General features: G+C 40.7%; 1 protein-coding gene across 2 annotated transcripts in view; it reads left to right on the forward strand.

The window, feature by feature from the left end:
* The first annotated feature begins 236 nt into the window (after nt 1-236).
* ELP3 (elongator acetyltransferase complex subunit 3) overlaps nt 237-19,661 on the forward strand; it is a 98,018-nt gene continuing 78,593 nt past the window's right edge. Inside the window, exons 1-6 of one of the 2 annotated variants that reach the window (XM_003272917.4) lie at nt 237-403; nt 4,362-4,461; nt 6,984-7,122; nt 13,556-13,626; nt 14,758-14,821; nt 17,194-17,262. In XM_003272917.4, coding sequence (XP_003272965.1) covers nt 385-403; nt 4,362-4,461; nt 6,984-7,122; nt 13,556-13,626; nt 14,758-14,821; nt 17,194-17,262 — 462 coding nt within the window. In that variant the 5' untranslated portion in view covers nt 237-384. The remainder of the gene's footprint in view (nt 404-4,361; nt 4,462-6,983; nt 7,123-13,555; nt 13,627-14,757; nt 14,822-17,193; nt 17,263-19,661) is intronic. The other variant, XM_030817021.1, reaches the window with a different exon arrangement.

Raw genomic sequence — 19,661 nt, forward strand, 5'->3', positions numbered from 1 at the left:
CCTCCATAAGAGACCATCCACTTCCACCCTTTCACTTAGGCTTCCTGGCGCAGCCTCTATCCAGGAACTCTGTCCCATAGCTGTACTGCCCAGGTCGAGCTTTCTAACCCCAAGATGCCACTCTGTTCAGACGTTCCCATCCTCCATCCCTGAGACCCGGGGCAGGATCGCAGCCTAGCGGCCTCACGCGCCGCCTGCTACCCGGCTAGCTGCAACAAGGGGCGGGGCGTGGCTTTGTGCACGTCGGCTTCCGGGAAGAGCTTTACGATACATTGACCGACATTTTACGACAGGCGGGATTGCTTTGTGGCTGTCAGCGTTCCCCGGGGTCTGAGTTTGTGGCTGCATTTTTATTTCTGGTGGCTCTGCTACGGCGGCGCAGAAATGAGGCAGAAGCGGAAAGGTGCGAAAGGGGAAGGAGATGGGGGAAAGGGGTGGTCCGAAAGGGGCGAACGCCCAGGCAATCAAATGCTGAACCGAACTTTTCCCGCGAGAATCCGCTACCCAGTCCAGTCGCCCCGCCACGTAGGGTCAGTCTGTCCATTCTGGTCCCCCAGCCTTCTCGTTTTTCCTGTTTTGCTTTTTGAAGCACCCTACCTTTCCTCTCTTCCTCTTTGGCAGTCACGTGGTGTCTTTTGTTTGAATGGCAGGGAAACCTTTATTCCAAGATACGCCCTCCGAGGAGTTAACGTCGATATAACGGGTTGTGGGACTTTTCATTTGTTAAGATTTGTTTCACGACACATTTGACGTGTTAGTTTGAGAGTTTCTTTTAAAGCCATATTTTAAGATATTAAAAAAACCTTAATTATCCTTGGATTCAGTGTAACAGTTGTGCATGCAATTATTCCCATTTTTATTACCTCCTGAGTTAGCAATGAACAATTCCACCTTTGGTTTTTGAACAGGACGGATTCAAATTTGAAATATTCTCTCACAGGTTCTGTTCCTATTTCTATACACTCATTTGACCAGCTGGTCTAATCATGGTAATGGTTGTCAGAATAATAGCTACCGTTTATTGAGCCTGTATTTTGAAGTCGATATCATTTCCATTTTACAGATGAAGAAGCTGAGATTCAAAGAGTTAAGTAACTTTCCCAGACCAAAATTATGTTTAGGTATGGAGCTGGCTGGTCAGGCTGTATCTGTGACCTCAAAAAACATAAAATGAAAAATAGATACATCGTTAATCACTATGCTTCTTGACATTAACTGCTATTTTTCTTTCTTCCAAGCAACAATTCTAAGTGTCCAAGTTACCTTAGATTGAGTCTTGTCATATTTGCATGCCCTAAATTAATTTGTTATCTCACTCTAACTTGCTCCTTCTCAATCTGTCAGGATTCTTTTAGCTTCTTCTGTCACCAAGTCATGTTGATTCTTACTTAGAAATTACTTCCTGAACTAGTTTATTCCTCTTCATTCTGGCCGCCAACCTCCTAACCCACCTTCATCACTAACTAATACTTGAATGGTATTTTAGCTTTCATATACATTATTTATTTGAGTCTTAGAATGGTTTTGTGAAATTTGGATGTATTACCCCAATTTTACAGACAAGGAAATGGGCGCTCAAAAGTTGTTGATCTCGGCCAGGCGCGGTGGCTCATGCCGGTAATCCCAGCATTTTGGGAGGCCAAGGCGGGTGGATCACTTGAGGTCAGGAATTGGAGACCAGCCTGACCAACATGGTGAAACCCCGTCTCTACTAAAAATACAAAAATTAGCCGGGCGTGGTGGCAGGTGCCTGTAATCCCAGCTACTTGGGAGGCTGAGGCTGAGGCAGGAGAATCACTTGAACCTGGGAGGTGGAGGTTGCAGTGAGCCGAGATCGCACCACTGCACTCCAGCCTGGGTGACCGAGCAAGACTCTGTCTCAAAAAAAAAAAAAAAAAAAAAAAAAGAAAAAAAAATTGTCAATCTTTTCCTTTACCACACAGCCAGTAGGCATTGGGACTGGATCCTGTCTTACATTTTGTGGGTTTTTTAAAACAATGTTGCCTTTCAAGAGCCATTTGAGTAGTATCCGTATTATATGTATTCTTTTTCACTTCCTGAATCATTCTTTGTACTGATAATATTCTTACCTTTCTTAAACATTACTTTCATCTTTTTATTTCCAAAGTTGAGAATATGCAATTCTTCACTGTCTATTGCATTTCATTTCAGTGCCTTTGCCTAGTGTCCAGGGTCCCCTGTAATCTGTTCTTTATTAAACCCTGTTAGAAAGCTGGATTCTAGTTAGGCTGTGCTGTTTCACACAAAGATAGGTAATTCCTATGCCTGACATTATTTCTTCTGGATTGCCTTCTGTTTTGCATGTCCAAATCTTGCCCTATCTTTAAAGATCCCTGTGCCATTTCCTTCATGAGGCCTTTTCCTACTCATTTACTCTTCCAGTTCTTGATACACTCAAGAGCTATACAAGTGGTTTCCAAATCTTATCTCTTCTTATCAGCTGATCCCCTTTTACCCTCCAAATAAATTCTTACACAGAACCTCAGTATATAAACAGCTGAAAGCAGAGCTGCTGTGGTGGAAATAAAGAGACCCCCTCCTTTTTTTCCCCCATGCCTTATTTTCCTCTTCCCTTCTCCCTTCCTCTGCCATGACCACCACCAGTCCTAGCTCTGTTACATGGCCCCTGAGGCACCTTTGTAGAACTCTGGAAGTTCTGAGTTACGTGGTTTGGAAAGCATTTAGCCTTTGAGTACAGATGGACTTTATTTCTCTCAAAAATTGTGTATATGTTAGCCTTGCCTCATTCAATTAGCTGCAGTGTGCTACAGTGAAAAAATCATGGAAGTTGTGGTGAAAAGAGCTGTATTTGAGTCTTGGCTCTGCTATTTACGATGGCTTGTTAACTTGCCTTAGCCTCATTTTTCACATCTATAAAATGGGGTAACAGTACCTACCCTCCATATTACTGTAAGGGTTCAAATGAGATAAAGTAAATGTGAGGGCTCCATAACTGCCAGGGCCTTCCATCCATACTTTCATTATCTTTTAGCTTTCTCTATAGTATGAGTCCTCAACCCCCTGGGCCATGGACCTGTACTGGTTCATGGCCTGTTAGGAGCTGAGCCACACGGAAGAAGGTGAGCAGCAGGCGAGCAAGTGAAGCTTCATCAGTATTTGCAGCCACTTCCCATCACTCATGTTACTGCCTAAGCTCTGCCTCCTGTCATATCAGCAGTGGCATTAGATTCTCAAAGGATCCTGAACCCTGTTGTGAACCGTGCATGTGGTGGGTCTAGGTTGTGTGCTCCTTATGAGAATCTAATATCTGATGATCTGTCACTGTCTCCCATCACCCCCAGATGGGACTGTCTAGTTGCAGCAAAACAAGCTCAGGGTTCCCACTGATTGTATGGGAATAGAATTCGTTATGGTGAATTGTATAATTATTTCATTACATAAAACAATGCAGTAATAATAAAAATAAAGTGCACAATAAATGTAATGCACTTGAATCATCCTAAAACGACCCTGCTCCCCTGGAAAAATCATCTTCCACAAAACCAGTCCCTTTTATCAAAAAGGTTGGGAACCACTGCTCTACAGGCGAGAAGCTTGCTTGCCGACAGCTTCCAAGCTGATATCCCACAGCTTTTGTCCCTGGAAAAAGACTGGCATTTTTTACCTTGAGGAAAAGAGCTCAGATTGGCCTGGCTTAGAGATATGCCCATCCTTGAACCAATCCTTCAACTGTGCTTGAGTGGATGGAGTCATACAGGAACCTGTCAGCTTCTGCTGTTGCCTTTGGATGAGAGCGAGAGCCCCAGTTGCCAGAAGTTCATGATGGTGGACAGACAATATTTTAGAAATGCATTAAGATTCTTAGGCAGATACCTGGGTTTGAGTTGCAACTTTACTCCTTGATAGCATCTTCATGGAATAGGCACATATTCTCGTTCTGTCTGCCTCTGTTCTGAGAATTACCTGAATTCATGCATCTAAATGTTCTTTATGAACTCTAAAGTATTATGCAAATATTAGTAATTACAACTCTGGAGATAAAGGGAAGAGAATTACTTTGGTCCTTTCCTGTGTGATTAGGTTCTTTCTCCTCACATTGTTTCTACTCCTTGTATCCTTTCCTGTATTTATTTTTAATAATCTCATAGAGTATATGCTTCTAAAGGGAGCTTTTCCCATATATATGTAAAGCCACATTTGTTTTAAAGATACAAAAGATATGATCAAATTGTAAACAGTAGAGGTTTAGCAGCTTCTGAACTTGAGCTATTCATTTGGCATATTTGTATGGTTTTGGAGGGAAAACTGCTACTAAATCAGATTTTAAAATCTTGATTGAATGATATGATTTTTGACATTGTTGAATATTAACTTTCCAGGAGATCTCAGCCCTGCTGAGCTGATGATGCTGACTATAGGAGATGTTATTAAACAACTGATTGAAGCCCACGAGCAGGGGAAAGACATCGATCTAAATAAGTAAGTGGATATAAAGAGAGAGCAAGCTTGTTCTTAGATCTCTTTTATGAAATTATCTAGTACTACTTGTTTTCCAGCTCAAGTTTTATTTCAGTTGAGAATTTTAGCTTTCTGCCTTGCCTTGTCATTCGTTTCTTTTTTTTTCTGCAAGCTCTGCCTCCTGGGTTAACGCCATTCTCCTGCCTCAGCCTCCCGAGTAGCTGGGACTACAGGGGCCTGCCACCACACCCGGCTAATTTTTTGTATTTTTAGTAGAGACGGAGTTTCACTGTGTTAGCCAGGACGGTCTCGATCTCCTGACCTCGTGATCTGCCACCTCAGCCTCCCAAAATGCTGGGATTACAGGCATGAGCCACCGCGCCCAGCCATCATTCATTTCTTAATGGCAAAATTGTCTTAGCTTAGGAATACTAATAGCTTCTAACATTTATTGGGCACTTACTGTATTCCAGACACTGTTGCTAGTGCATCGTATGTATTAGCTCAGTTAATCCCCTCAAAATTCTGTGAGATAGGTACTGATACCAGCCACACTTGACAGGTGGGTAATCTGAGCCAGAGAGCAGTTAAATAATTTGTCCAGGAATAAATAATTTGTCCAGGGATAAGTAACTAGTAATTGGCAGAGCTGGGATTTGGAATTAGGTCAGCCATCTCCAGAGCCCATGTTCTTCTGTGCTGCATCGCTGCACATCCTACTTTCCTTCCCTACTGTCTCAGCTGAAGCAGCAGCTTTCTGTCAGGAAAACCCTCCCTTTGAGGTCCCTGATCTAATCCAGCCCTCCCCTGCTGTAGAACCTCTTCGACACATTCATCCACTTCCTCTCCATAATCGTTTTTAGCTTGGACTTTCCTACAGTCTCAAATAAGAGTTGTCTTTCATCTCTGCATCTATTTTTTTTTTAAACTATAATATATATTCACTCTACATAGATCTTCCCTAATGAAAGGGTTCTCTCCCCAACCCCAGGTCGTCTAATCGTCACATACAGGAATGACCTTTTCTTAGACTCTCTTCTCTGATACTTGAGATGCTGCAATATTTTACCCCTTCCTTGAATCCTCATGCTTAGTAAATATTTGCTACAGGAATAAATAAGTAAATATCCTCTTTTGACTATAAAGTTATTGTATTTTACTGATTTTTCTACCATGTCTTTAGCAGTTTTTCTTCCTTTTTTTGTTGGTTATACCCCTGATTATACAAATCTTTAATTTCTAGTGAACATTTCTACATCTTATGTGTATTTGTTGTTTTCTTTAATTTAGCACATCTAAAGCTAAAGCTGCCATTGTCCTTAAAACTTGCCCCTCCTCAGATGTCACCAGCCTATTATTGGAAGGTCTCTCAGTCTGGCTTCAACCTGCTTTTCCAAGTTTTTAAACCTCTGTATCTTTACATTGAAAATCTTCTGCTTTCTGTCAAGTTGGTCTACTTGTATTTCTCAAAATATATGCATTCCTGTTTTTGCATCTGCACATAAATCAGCCTGTCTGCCCTCCATGTCGTCTTTGTGTCTTTACTGACTGAGACCTACTCTTTCTTCTGTGTTCATTTCCATGAGTATCTCCCCAGCACACATCAAATTCCTCCCTGAACTCTGGAAGCATTCATTGTTAGTATGTGTGTGTGTTTTATGACATATGTTTTAATCATTTATACATTAACTTTTTTGGTACGCCTGTCTGCAAACATGTAAACATAGAACGTGAAAGGACTGTGCCTTGCACATTTGAACATACCAAGTATTCAGGCAACCTCTTGTACATGTTAGGTACTCAGTTAATATTTGTTGACAACGATGTGAGCACTTCACAGATATTTCTAGATGGATTAAAGTTGGAAGACAGGGTGACTGTTAGAGTTTGGCTAGGAGGCACAAAGAAAAGCTGGTAAAAGTGTTTTTTAAAATTTCAAAAATATGTACTTTATTTCCTATTTGGTTCTGCGTAGCCATCCTTGATTTTTTTTTTTTTATTGTTGTTATTGTTTTGTCTAAGACAGTAATGGTCAACCAGGGGTGATTTCCTCCTCAGGACATTTGGCAATGTCTAGGGACATTTTTGAGTGTTACAACAGGAAGACAGGAAGAAGGATGGTAGTACGTAGAGACCAAGGATGCTGCTAAACATCCCTCAATTCTCTGGCCACCTGCCACAGCAAAGAACTGTGTGGTCCCAAACATCAGTAGTGGTGAGGTTGAGAAAGGTGGAGTCAGAATAGTCCTTTGAAGCTGCAGCACTATTCTGAACTAGATCTATATTGTGTCATCGTCCGGGGACCCTTCTCCCTCCACAGTCCTCTGGTTTTCTTTCTGGTACTCGACGGGGGGAAATAGTCATTCACTCGTGAATTTTATTCTTCTATTTCCCTGATAGTCACAGATCTTAAAACAATTCTTGTCACATGGTGAAGGGATTGGAGAGTGACAGTTGTTAATGATATTGTTTATAGATCATCCTCTTGGTAGCTTGTCCTTAAAATACCATGATCTTGATAATGTGAGATGCTTTACTTTCAGGGTGAAAATCAAGACAGCTGCCAAATATGGCCTTTCCGCCCAGCCCCGCCTTGTGGATATCATTGCTGCCGTCCCTCCTCAGTATCGCAAGGTCTTGATTCCCAAGTTAAAGGCGAAACCCATCAGAACTGCCAGTGGGGTGAGTGATTCGACTCATGAGGTATCGACACACTGAGTATCTGTTCTGGCAGAAGTCCCTGCCCCATGTAACACCCGTGTAGTGAGGTAGAGGTTGGGGATTCTGACTAATGAAGTCCCCATATTAGGATATGTGCTGGAGTGGAGACCTGTGCTGAATGCAAGGAGAGCAGAGAGAGAAAAAAATATAATTGTGATTAAAGGAGTAGATGATGTTTTGACCTCTTTATAGATTTAGACTTGGTGACAATCACAACAGGATAAATGTTGGCCATCTTAAGCTGGTAGCTTTCACTATAATTGATGCTTATGAAAGGTACTTTTGAAAGGTAGTTAATGGTGCAAAGTAGTTCTATATGTGGTCATTATGAGCACTGTGGAAGTCCAGAGGACAGCGATGTCCCTGCAGCAAAAGGGGCTGGGGAAGGCCCAGTAGAAAGCCACAGAGCTTGCTTGACCCATAAGCCAAGAAGAGCAGGCTCAAAGCGTCGTGGGAGCAAGGACACAGGGGCTAAGGCACAGAGGTAGAAATGACAGGAAGGGTGTGGTGCACACAGGGAATAGCGAGTATGCTGGACTGAAGGGCGTTAACAGTTCAGGAGAGTAGGACTGCGCATTGAACAGCTAGTTTGGGATCAGCTTGTAAAAATCTTAAGTGTCTGGCAAAGCAGCTAGATAATAGGAAACAAAAGTTTTGAAAAAGGTAGTGATATGAACAAAGCAGATTTTCAGAAAATTAATTTGGATACAACATGCAGGGTAGTTTGGACACAAAAAGACTAGACGCTGTTGGTATGATCTCAGTATGCAGTCTTAAGGACTTAAGTTAGGATGGAGACTCTAGGATGAAAAAAGATGAGTGTGAGATACATGCATGGAACTTGATAGAATTAAGACCCTCCTAACATGTGGTCCCCAGCACCAAATTCTGTTCCTAATGTGATCCCACAAGTTCATTCTGTTATTTGAATTGGGATATTGTATTCCAAGCAGCTTGTGTTGACTTGGTGACCATATCTCCTGGATCACCTTACGTTAGTGGCTAATTAAACCCTAAAACTTTTACATACAATGTACCACCAAACCTCATATCCTCTTCTTTGTACTTAAATGTTTTTGTTTTGTTTGTTTGTATCTAGTGTGAAAAGCTTGTTGGCCGGCATGGTGGCTCATGCCTGTAATCCCAGCACTTTGGGAGGCTGAGGTGGGCGGATCACGAGGTCAGATTGAGACCATCCTGACTAACGCGATGAAACCCCATCTCCATTAAAAACACACAAAAAAAATTAGCCGGGCAGGGTGGCGAGCGCCTGTAGTCCCAGCTACTCAGGAGGCTGAGGCAGAAGAATGGCATGAACCCCAGAGGTGGAGCTTGCAGTGAGCTGAGATCATGCCACTGCACTCCAGCCTGGGCAACAGAGGGAGACTCCTTCTCAAAAAAAAAAAAAAAAAAAGGAAAAAGAAAAAAAAAGCGTGTTAAGAAAAACTGATAGTCCATGCCCCTCACCTCCCTTTTTCTAGCCTAGGGCAACCATTTTTATCTCTTAGCCAATTTCTTTAGCATTAACTTCCATATCCTTAAATAAAATACCATTTTTTATGTAATAGATAAGTCTTGACTTTTTCTTTTTTTACCCTGAGACAGAGTCTTGTTGTGTCGCCCAGGCTGGAGTGCAGTGGCACGATCTTGGCTCTCCACAACCTCTGCCTCCCAGGTTCAAGCGATTCTTGTGCCTCAGCCTCCCAAGGAGCTGGGATTAATAGGCATGCGCCACAATGCCCAGCTGATTTTTGTATTTTTAGTAGAGACAGGGTTTCACCATGTTAGCCAGGCTGGTCTCGAACTCTTGACCTCAAGTGATCTGCCTGCCTCAGCCTCCGAAAGTGCTGGGATTACAGACGTGAGCCACTGTGCCTGGCCGACTTTTTAGGGTAAAGCATTATGTGTGGGTTTGCCACTAAAGAAGACAGAAACTTAGCAACCTTTCAGCCTGACTGGTAAACCGAGTCTTCTGCGATACCACCCTCTCTGTTTCTCCTTCTATCTCTAATCATTTCTGTCCTTTCTTGGAGGGCTACCCTTGTTGTGCTTGCCTCTAAAAGTTGGTGTTTTCTGTTATCCTGGGCCCATTGTGTTGGGTACTTTACGTGCTTTCTTTGGTAACCTCATCCATTTGATGATTTTAGTATTGCTGTATGCTGACTCCCAGCATGAACCATTCCCTGAGCTTCAGACTCCTGGCAGATTGTCAGTTAGGCACCTGTCCTTTGACTGCCTAAGAACCTCCTGAAGTATAACATAACTAAAACTAATACCAGACTTGCTTATTCACCTTTCCTGTCCATGTTAGTTCATAGTACCACCGTGCACTCAGTTTCCAAAAAAATGTGAAATGCATTCGCCATTCCTACTGCCACTGGTTGGAATGCTTTGGCCTTTATTATTTCTTGTTTAGATTATTTCAGTAATTTCCTTACTCGTCTACTTTGTCCTACCTGCATGAAATTCATCTTTAACAGTGTCACAAGAGTGATCTATCGAAAGTATCAGAAACACACAGCTGGTGGCCATTCCCTATCTACTGCCATTCTCACCTCTGTGCTTTTATTCTTGCTGTTTCTCTGATGGTGCTTTGTTTATTTTATACAGTAGTTTTAGGTTTACAGAGACAGAAAATTTTATATACTTCCTCTGGCACCTTCACCCCTACTCCAGTTTCCCTATTATTAATATCTTGCATTGTTTGGTACATTTGTTATAATTGATGAACCAATATTGCTGCATTATTATTAACCAAAAACCTGTAGTTACGTTAGAATACACTCTGTGTTCTACATTCTATAGGTTTTGCCAATGCATAATGTCATGTATCCACTATTACAGCATCATATAAAATAGTTTCACTGCCCTAAAATCTCCTATTTGTGGCTGGGCTCGGTGGCTCATGCCTGTAATCCTAGCACTTTGGGAGGCTGAGGCAGGCAGATCAGCTGAAGTCAGGAGTTTGAGACCAGCCTGGCCAACATGGTGAAACCCCGTCTCTACTAAAAATATAAAAATTAGCCAGGCGTGGTGGTGGGCACCTGTAATCCCAGCTACTTGGGAGGCTGAGGCAAGAGAATAGTTTGAACCCAGGAGGCAGAGGTTGCAATGAGCTGAGGTAATGCCATTGCACTCCAGCCTGGGTGACAGAGCGAGATTCTGTCTCAAAAAAACAAACAAAAAAACAGCTATTTGTCCCTCTCCCTCTCCATGTTCTAGATGTAACCTGACTACCACTGATTGTTTTATTGTCTTTAATAAAGTTTGCTTTTTCCAGAGTGTCATGTACAGTAATTGGAATCATACAGCCTTTCCACTTAGCAATATGCATTGAAGTCTGCCATGTCTTTTTGTGACTTGGCAGCTCATTCTTTTTTGTAAATTGCTGAATGATATTCCATTGTATGGATGTACCATTATTTGCTTATTCATTCACCTATTGAAGGACATCTTGGTTGCTTCCAGTTTTTGGCAGTTTTAAACAAAGCTGTGTGAAGGTTTTTGTGTCCACCTACATTTTTAGCTTACTTGAGTAACTGTCAAGAAGTGCAACTGGTAGATCATATAGTAAGACTATGTTTCACTTTGTAAAAAACTGCAAACTCTTCCAGTGTGGCTGCACCATTTTGCATTCCCACCAGCAGTGAGTGAGCGCTCTGATGCTCCACATCCTTGCTAACACTTGGAGATGTCGGTGTTTTGGATTTTATTTAATTAATTATTTTGAGACAGGGTTTTGTCCTGTCACTGAGGCTAGAGTGTGATGGCATGATCACAGCTCACTGCAGCCTCAACCTCCCAGGTTCAAGCTATCCTCCCACCTCAGCCTCCTAAGTAACTGGGACAACAGGCATGCAACACCACACCAGCTAATTTTTGTGTTTTTTGTAGAGACAGGGTTTCACCATGTTACCTAGGATGGTCTTGAACTCCTAGGCTCAAGGGATCCTCCCACCTTGGTCTCCCAAAGTGCTGTGATTATAGGCGTGAGCTATGGTGCCCAGCCAGCGTTTTGAATTTTAGCCATTCTCATAGTTGAACAGTAGTATCTCCTTGTTGTTTAGTTTGTAATTCCCTAATGACATGATGTTGAGCATCTTTCCATATACTTATTTGCCACTATATATCTTCTTTAGTGAAATATCTATTCACATCTTTTGCCCTGTTCTTAATTGGGTGTTTTCTTACTAGGTTTTAAGAGTTCTTTGTATATTTTAGCTGGAAATGGTTTATCAGGTACCTGTTATGCAGATATTTTCTCCCAGTCTGTGGCTTGTCTTTTCGTTGTCTTTCTCAGAGCACAACTTTTAAATATAGACAGGTAGGTCCGTAACCCATTTTGAGTTTGTATTTGAGTTCGTGTTTGTGTTTTCCTTGAAACACCATGGTTGTTAACTTGGATACATTACTGTCATCTAAGCCTCAGACCTCACTTAAGTTTCACCAGCCGTTTCAATAACATCCCACAGAACCTAGTTCAGAATCAGCTGTTGGATTTAATTGTCATATCTCTTTAGTCTGGACATTTCCTTTGTCTTTTTTGGATTCCATTATCTTAACACTTTTGAAGATTTCAGGCAAGTTATTTTGTAGCACGTCCCTCAATGTGGGTTCATCAGCTGTTTCCTCATCATGAGATTCAGGTTACGCGTCTTCAGCCCATGCATTACAGAAGCGGCACTGCGTTCTTCTCATCATCTCCCATCCAGTGGGGCGTAGGTTTGGCTTTCCTGTCACCGATGTTTCTCGTTTTGATCAAGGTGCTGTCCACCAGACTTACCCTCTGTCAAGTTATTTTCTTCCACTTTGTATTAAGAAGTGTTGTATGGAGAAATACTTAGAAACCAGGTAAATACCCTGTTTCTCATCACATACCCAGTTCACTCCTTTATTTGTGTGAAGGAATTAATGGTTACCTATTTGGTGGGTTGTTATATTTGGTGGGTTGTTATCTGTTAGTATCAGAATTTATTTTGATGCACAAATTATTGCAGACTTGACCAATGGGAGCCTTTTCAAGGTGATTTCTATGTCTTTTTAAAAGTCCTCATCATTCTTTGAGCAGTTTCTAGCTTTCTGGCACAATTATATGTTCCAGGCTTGGCCAGACATGGTGGCTCATGCCTGTAATCCCAGCACTTTGGGAGGCCGAGCTGGGTGGATCACCTAAGGTCAGGAGTTTGAGACCAGTCTGGCCAACAGGGCGAAACCCTGTCTCTACTAAAAAGAAATACAAAAAATTAGCCAGGCGTGGTGGCACATGCCTGTAATCCCAGCTACTTGGGAGGCTGAGGCAGGGGAATTGCTTGAACCCAGGAAGTGGAGGTTGCAATGAGCTGAGATCACACCATTGCACTCCAGCCTGGGCAACAGAGTGAGACTCTGTCTCAAAAAAAAAAGAAAGAAAAGAAAGAAAAATGTTCCAGGCTCATCTTAGACTTTCTTTGCTCCAGCCCTGGAATCAGCCATTTCCCCAAGGAGCCCTGGTTTCTTTTAGTGGAGAAGGATATTTACAAACTAAGACCTGAGTCCTAGATGTGCCTACTGCTGTCAGGGTGTTGCTGCTGCCAGACTCTCAGTGGTCCAAGCGAGGACATATATATGTATAGCTGCATACATACATGCTCACATACATGTAACACATTTCCATTTGTATTTATTTATCAGTCTACCATATGTTGAACACTCTGATTGACCACAATACCTTTAATTCCACCCAGCCCACAGAGTTCATTCTGCTTCTCTCTCTTTCCATGTTTATAGCTACTTCTCTGATAGTGAGAAGCCTGGCTTGCATTCACTTTCATAAATGGCCAGATTCGACCAAGTGCCCTGGATGTAACCAGTCTTGCGTCTCTGCCACTGCCTCCTGTCCTCACCTCACTGAGGCTCTGTCAGACCCCTCTGAGGTTATTTACACCCAGACCCTGAAACATGAAGCTGTTAGTTTAATAGGCCCTGCTGCAAATATTGAGATCCAGTGTGTTCATGAGGCGTTTGAGTCACAAACGTTAGGTTTATATATAATTTCATAGAATTGCATAAATAATTTTTTTCTTATAGGCTATTTAGTGAGACAATCAGAGAGAGAAAGACTAAGAATCACTGGCTTTAACAATTAATTTATTATTTTGTACTTAATTTATTGTAAAATGGAATATAAATTCACATATATAATACATATGGACAATTTAAAGATGATTAATATTGAACAGAGATCACTCTTGTACCCAGTGCCCAGCTTGAGAAATACAACTTCGTCAATAGCTTTGAAGCCCCTTCTTGCCACTCTTTGGTTGCATTCCTCTCTTTCCTTCTGAGGGATAACCACTCTGTGGAGTTTTGTATGAATTATCCTATAATAGCTTTTTTATTCGTTTTTCTTTTATAGATTGCTGTTGTGGCTGTGATGTGCAAACCCCACAGATGTCCACACATCAGTTTTACAGGAAATATATGTGTGTAAGTATGGTGATTTTTTAAATTGTATATGTGTGTGTTTTAATTAAACTAAATATGCTCCCTCGAGCCCTTAGTCAGTACATGCTGGTAATATTTAAAACTTCGACTTAATAGATTTATAGATTACTCTTTCAAACAAGCAACCATTGGTAGATATTTTAGTGCTTTAAAATTGGAATATATGAGGCCGGGTGCAGTGCCTCACGCCTGTAATCCTAGCATTTTGGGAGGCTGAGGCAGGTGGATCATCTGAGGTCAGGAGTTTAAGACCAGCCTGGCCAGCACCATGAGACCCCATCTCTACTAAAAATACAAAAATTAGCTGAGCGTGGTGGCATGTGCTTCTAGTCCCAGCTACTTGGGAGGCTGAGGCAGGAGAATCACTTGAACCTGGGAGGTGGAGGTTGCAGTGAGCCGAGATCATGCCACTGCACTCCAGCCTGGGCGACACAGTGAGACTCCATATCAAAATAAATAAATAAAATTGGAACATATGAATATTTTAATTTGTTGCAATATACAATTTTTAAAATGTAGGTTATGGAACTCAAAACAGTAGACATTGGGATATGCAACTCAAAACAGCACATTCTCTTAAACTCATAAATGAAACATGGGAATATGAGCTGCCTAAATTCAACATCAGAAATTTAAAATGAATTTGGATCAGAAATGTATCAAAATAAAAAATTATCCTTATACGTAACCTTTAGATTTCTCAAACTCACCTATTTGAAAGAATTAGCAGAAGAGTTTGCATGATTCTGGGTAGGAAGATAAAAAGGGGGAAAGATTTTCTTGAGTGTGGTTCCCAAGAGAACACTGAGTATTGATTCAAACTTAGAAAAACTTCATTTCTGTTATTTGCCCCGAAAAGCTTAAACCTCTGAAATAATCACAACTGCAGTATTTTGAAAATGGATGTAATAGTGTCCCTTTACATATTTATCTTATTTACTTCTTGGTAGAAAATACATTATTTACAGATACTACAAAGGTAGATTCTTCTGTTAGGATTTGAAAAGGAAACTCATTTGTTATCAGGATTCTTTGGAGATGGTAGATGCTTGGAACTAGCTGGTTGAACTCAGTTTTGCATCTGACATTCTTGTTCTTTTGTTGTACTGGCAGATACTGCCCTGGTGGACCTGATTCTGATTTTGAGTATTCCACCCAGTCTTACACTGGCTATGAGGTACAGTAACTTTGAGGCTGTCCTGATGAAATGTTGCATCATGCTTTACCTGTAGTATGGTTTTACCAGTACTGACTTTCTGACAATTTTTTGTTTTTGTTTTTTTCTGATTATAAAAGCTGTTCATTCACCAAATATTTGCCAGTGTCTACTAATGCCCTATATTGTTCTAGCCACTAGAGAAATACATAAGCACTTCTTATCCCAAACGCTGTTCTAAGTGCTTTACAACTGTAAACCTTATTGCAGTGTTTTGAAGATAGACGCTATCATGATCCCAGTTTGCCAATCAGGAAACTAGGACATAGCAGGCTTAAATAGCTGGGCCAAAGACACACTATTAGTAAGTGACAAGCAGGTTTCAAACTCTGTGCTGCTCACCACTACATTGTACTGTCACTTTAGCAGTAGAAAATGGACAGGGTCCCTTTGTCTTCTGGAATTTACATTTTTTTCTTTTTCTTTTTTTTTTTTTTTTTTTTGAGATGGAGTCTCACTCTGTTACCCAGGCTGGAGTGCAGTGGCATGATCTCCTTCACTGCAACCTCCACCTCCCGGGTTCAAGTGATTCTCCTGCCTCAGCCTCGCAAGTAGCTGGTACTACAGGCAAGCACCACCATGCCCAGCTAATTTTTGTATTTTTAGTAGAGACAAGGTTTCATCATGTTGGCCAGCCTGGTCTCGAACTGCTGACCTTAAGTGATCCACCTGCCTCGGCTTCCCAAAATGCTGGGATTACAGGCGTTAGCCACTGTACCCAGCCTGGAATTTATATTTTAATAATGGAAGGTAGACAGTAAAGAAACAAGAAGAAGTATCAGGCACTCAAAAAATGCTAAGCATAGATGTAAAATCAAGTAAGGTGATGGCAGCTGAGATGGTTTAGCTGTGGTCGTTAGGAAGGGATTCTCAGAAGTTGAGTCTGAATGACAAGAAGGACCTAGTCGTAAGAGTATGTGGAAGGGGCATTCCTAGCAGAGAAGTCACGTAGAATAAGGCCCAAGGAAGGAAAGACATGGGGGTGTTGTGCAGTGCAGGGGGTGAGGGAAGCATGAGGCTGGGAGTGCAAATGAGCTGGGGTTTGTAAGCAAAGGTAAGGAGTTTCCATTTTAGTGCAGAAGTCATGAGAAGCTATTAGGATTTAAGGCAGGGGAATGATACAATCCGATTTAGGTTTTTTGAAAGATCATTTTGATGGCCATGTAGATAAAGGGTTAGAGTGGAGACCAGAAAGAAGGCAGGAGGCCAGTGAGGTGCTTTTGAAGGAGTCACCCTCCTCAGAACAGCTCAGAAGCCAGGAAACCTTGTGACTTTTTTCTCATATATGTTTTCATTTCTTTTTCCTGTTTTCTAGGGTTCAAATTTTTTAAAATACAAGAGGAATGATTTCGTGAAAAAGGCTTCCTGTCATTCCTGTCCCCTAGCCACTCTTTTTTACTCCTCCCCCTACCAGTTAGTGTTGTTTGTTATTTCCTCCCCATCCTTCAGGGATATTTTAGGGAATACAGCATACACAGGTTGCCTATCCCTTAATGTGAAATGCTTGGGACTAGAAGTGTTTCGGATTTTGGATTTTTCTGGATTTTGGAATATTTGCATATACATAATGAGAAATCTTGAGAGTGGAACCCGAGTCTGAACATGAGATTCATTTTGGGTTTATGTACACCTGATACACCTAGCCTGAATTAATTTTATACAATATGTTTAATAATTTTGTGCATGAAACAAAGTTTGTGTTAAGTACTTATATGTGGAATTTTCCACTTACGGCATCATGTTGGCACTCAAAAAATTTTGAGGTTTGGAGCATTTTTGATTTTTGGATTAGGGATGCTCAACCTGGACATATTCTTTATTCGACTGATTCCATATAAGGTAGCATATCAGAGTCCTCTTTCACTTTGCCTTTTATTTTACAATATCTTAGTGAACACTTTATGTCAGTACATTGTTTCGTGGCTGTAGAGTATTCCACTGTATGATGGTAGCCATTACAAACTGTGTGGTATTTTAGAAGCTTATTTAAAAGTTACTTTATTACATGATTCTGGTATATGTATGCACATCTATGTCTGTGAGTAGAACACTTTGGTGATCCTGGGATTCCAGAAGTGTTTATACGAAAGACAGATGTGATCCAAGGAGACACCCTGCTGTTGAGGTGTTTATGACAGCGTGGGTGGACACCTGCCAGATGCGATTCAGGACATTATTTTGAACCCTGACAAGACTGAGAAAAATTAATGGGGTTACAAGCCATGTTTTCAATGTTTGGAACCATGGAGAGTTTTTTTTAAAAAATACAGTCCTTTTGAAACTACTTTTTATTTTTAATTCAGTGTGGGCATAACAATATTTTTCTCTTCTAGCCAACCTCCATGAGAGCCATCCGTGCCAGATATGACCCTTTCCTACAGACAAGACACCGAATAGAACAGGTACATTTTTAAAAAACATGTTTTTTAAAAATTAGGTGTTTATACTTAGTAAGAAGCCATTGTTGCTTGATTCAAATTGAACCTGAAATAAGAACGAAAAAGGTGTTTTTCCTATTTATAAGTTTTCAATATCCATCTGAGGGAGGGAGAATTTGCCATGCCTAGCAAGGTCAAAAACACTACTTTCTTTAAAGACTGTATTTATTGTTTAAGAGTTTTATATTCTCTAAGTTTTTTTGAATTTGTAGAAAGTCATTTGTAGTATGAAATTTGTGGAATATGGATGTATGAAAGTTCTTGGACAATGGGTGGGTGTGTTGACTTTTAACTTCCAAAAGTCAGATTAAGAAGTATTTTGACTGGCCATGCACAATGGCTCATGCCTGTAATCCCAACCCTTTGGAAGGCTGTGACAGCAGATCACTTGAGCATAAGAGTTCGAGACCAGCCTGGGCAACATAGCAAAACCCCATCTACAAAAAATACAAAAATTAGCATGGCATAGTGGTGTGCACCTGAAGTCTTAGCTACTCGGAAGGCTGAGGTGGAAGGATCCCTTGAGCCCGGAAGGTCAAGGCTGCAGTGAGCTGTGATTATACCACTGCACTTCAGCCTGGGTGACACAGCAAGAACCTGTCTCAAAAAGAAGTATTGTGACAGATTTGTTGGGTGGAAATAGGAAGTTTCCTACAAAGGAGTACAAAGAACTAGTGGGGGTATGGCATTGTTCTATATCATGGTCATGGTGGTGGTTACATAACTCTAAATATCTATCAGCTCTCATCCATTGTACACTTAAAGTTAGTGGATTTTATCGTATTTAAATTATACCTCAATATAGTTGACTAAAAACAAGTACTATGTACATGACCTTGCAGTGTTCAAGAAATCTGAACATTAATACAGATTTCCTTTATTTACAAGTTTATTTTAAACTTGTCCAATTTAAAAAATGTAAAGCACTGTCCATAGTTGTAATGTATAGTAGGCACATCCAAGTCTAAAGTAGATAGTAATACATAACCATAGTGGATAAGTTGTCTCTGGGTTTGTTTATTGGCTTATTGGTGAATACTGTTCAGTTTTAGTATCCACTTTGCTGTCACCCAAGCGTATGAGGAACAGGATTGTTGGTGACAGGAGAGGACCCCATCTGGGGGAGCCCACATTTTTCCAAACAGTGGGTTCTAAACTGACCTTTGCTTCAATTTCTTTTTGAGCTATGATAGTTAATTTATTTAAAATGTAAAACTATTGAGCATGAAAAGCTTATGTTTACCAAAAAAGGAGCATAGTTTACAAGATTTAGAAGTGAACATAGAGCAGTGATTCTTTTCTTAAATGCACTAGAATTACCTGAGTAACTTCTCCAAAACGTGTCAGATCTTCTCCTCGGGAGGTTCTGATTAAGTCTACTTTAAGGTCCTAGCAAGATATTTTAAAAAACTACCAGGGTAATTTTGATGAGTATCTCTTGTAAAGAACCATAGATATAGAAATAGAGTATTCTTTTAGTGTTGATATATGTACACACATGCATATATATAGTTTTTCTGTATACATTTTTTGCCATTTTCAGAAATTAGTGTTAATTTCAATACCTATTTTTAAAAATTAGAATCTTGGCTTATTGTAGTCAACAAAATGAAAGATTTGTATCATTCTGTCCCCTAGTAGAGGAGACCTAATTTTTTTTTTTTTTTTTTTTTTAAACAGAGTGTCACTCTTGTTGCCCAGGCTGGAGTGCAGTGGCACAATCTTGGGTCACTGCAACCTCCGCCTCCTGGTTCAAGCAATTCGCTTGCCTCAGCCTCCAGAGTAGCTGGGATTACAGGCATGTCTGGGTAATTTTTGTATTTTTAGTAGAGATGGGGTTTCACCATGTTGGCCAGGCTTGTCTCGAACTCCTGACCTCAGGTGATCTGCCAGCCTGGTCCTTCTAAGTGCTGGGATTACAGGCATGAGCCACCGCACCTGGCCTAAATATTTCATTTTTAATCAGACTTTCACTTTTTTTTAGAAAGCAGACTTGAAGTGCCTCCTGTGCCTAGAATCATTCATCAATTTTAGACTGCTGTCTTGATTTTTCTTTCTAATCTATTCTTTTTTTCTTCCATTACATCAAATCCTTATTATGTTACATAATCATTCATGTATCATTGTTGACCATAAATGCCACCTTTTTGTCCCCTAGGCTTACCACCAAGTCTGACATAAAATACATGATCAATAAATACTTGCTATTTTGCATATTGTATTATATTTGTCTTTACTGCTTTCTAGTTTATATTCTTCATGTTTTTAAATTTCCACTTTGTAGGTATTCAAGTCAAGCCTCTTATTTGTTGTTTTATATTCTCATTCTCCCTCCTTATTTGAGTTGTACTCACTTTTTTCTT

The sequence above is a fragment of the Nomascus leucogenys genome, chromosome 8 (assembly GCF_006542625.1).
Source record: "Nomascus leucogenys isolate Asia chromosome 8, Asia_NLE_v1, whole genome shotgun sequence".
Taxonomy (NCBI): Eukaryota; Metazoa; Chordata; class Mammalia; order Primates; family Hylobatidae; genus Nomascus; species Nomascus leucogenys.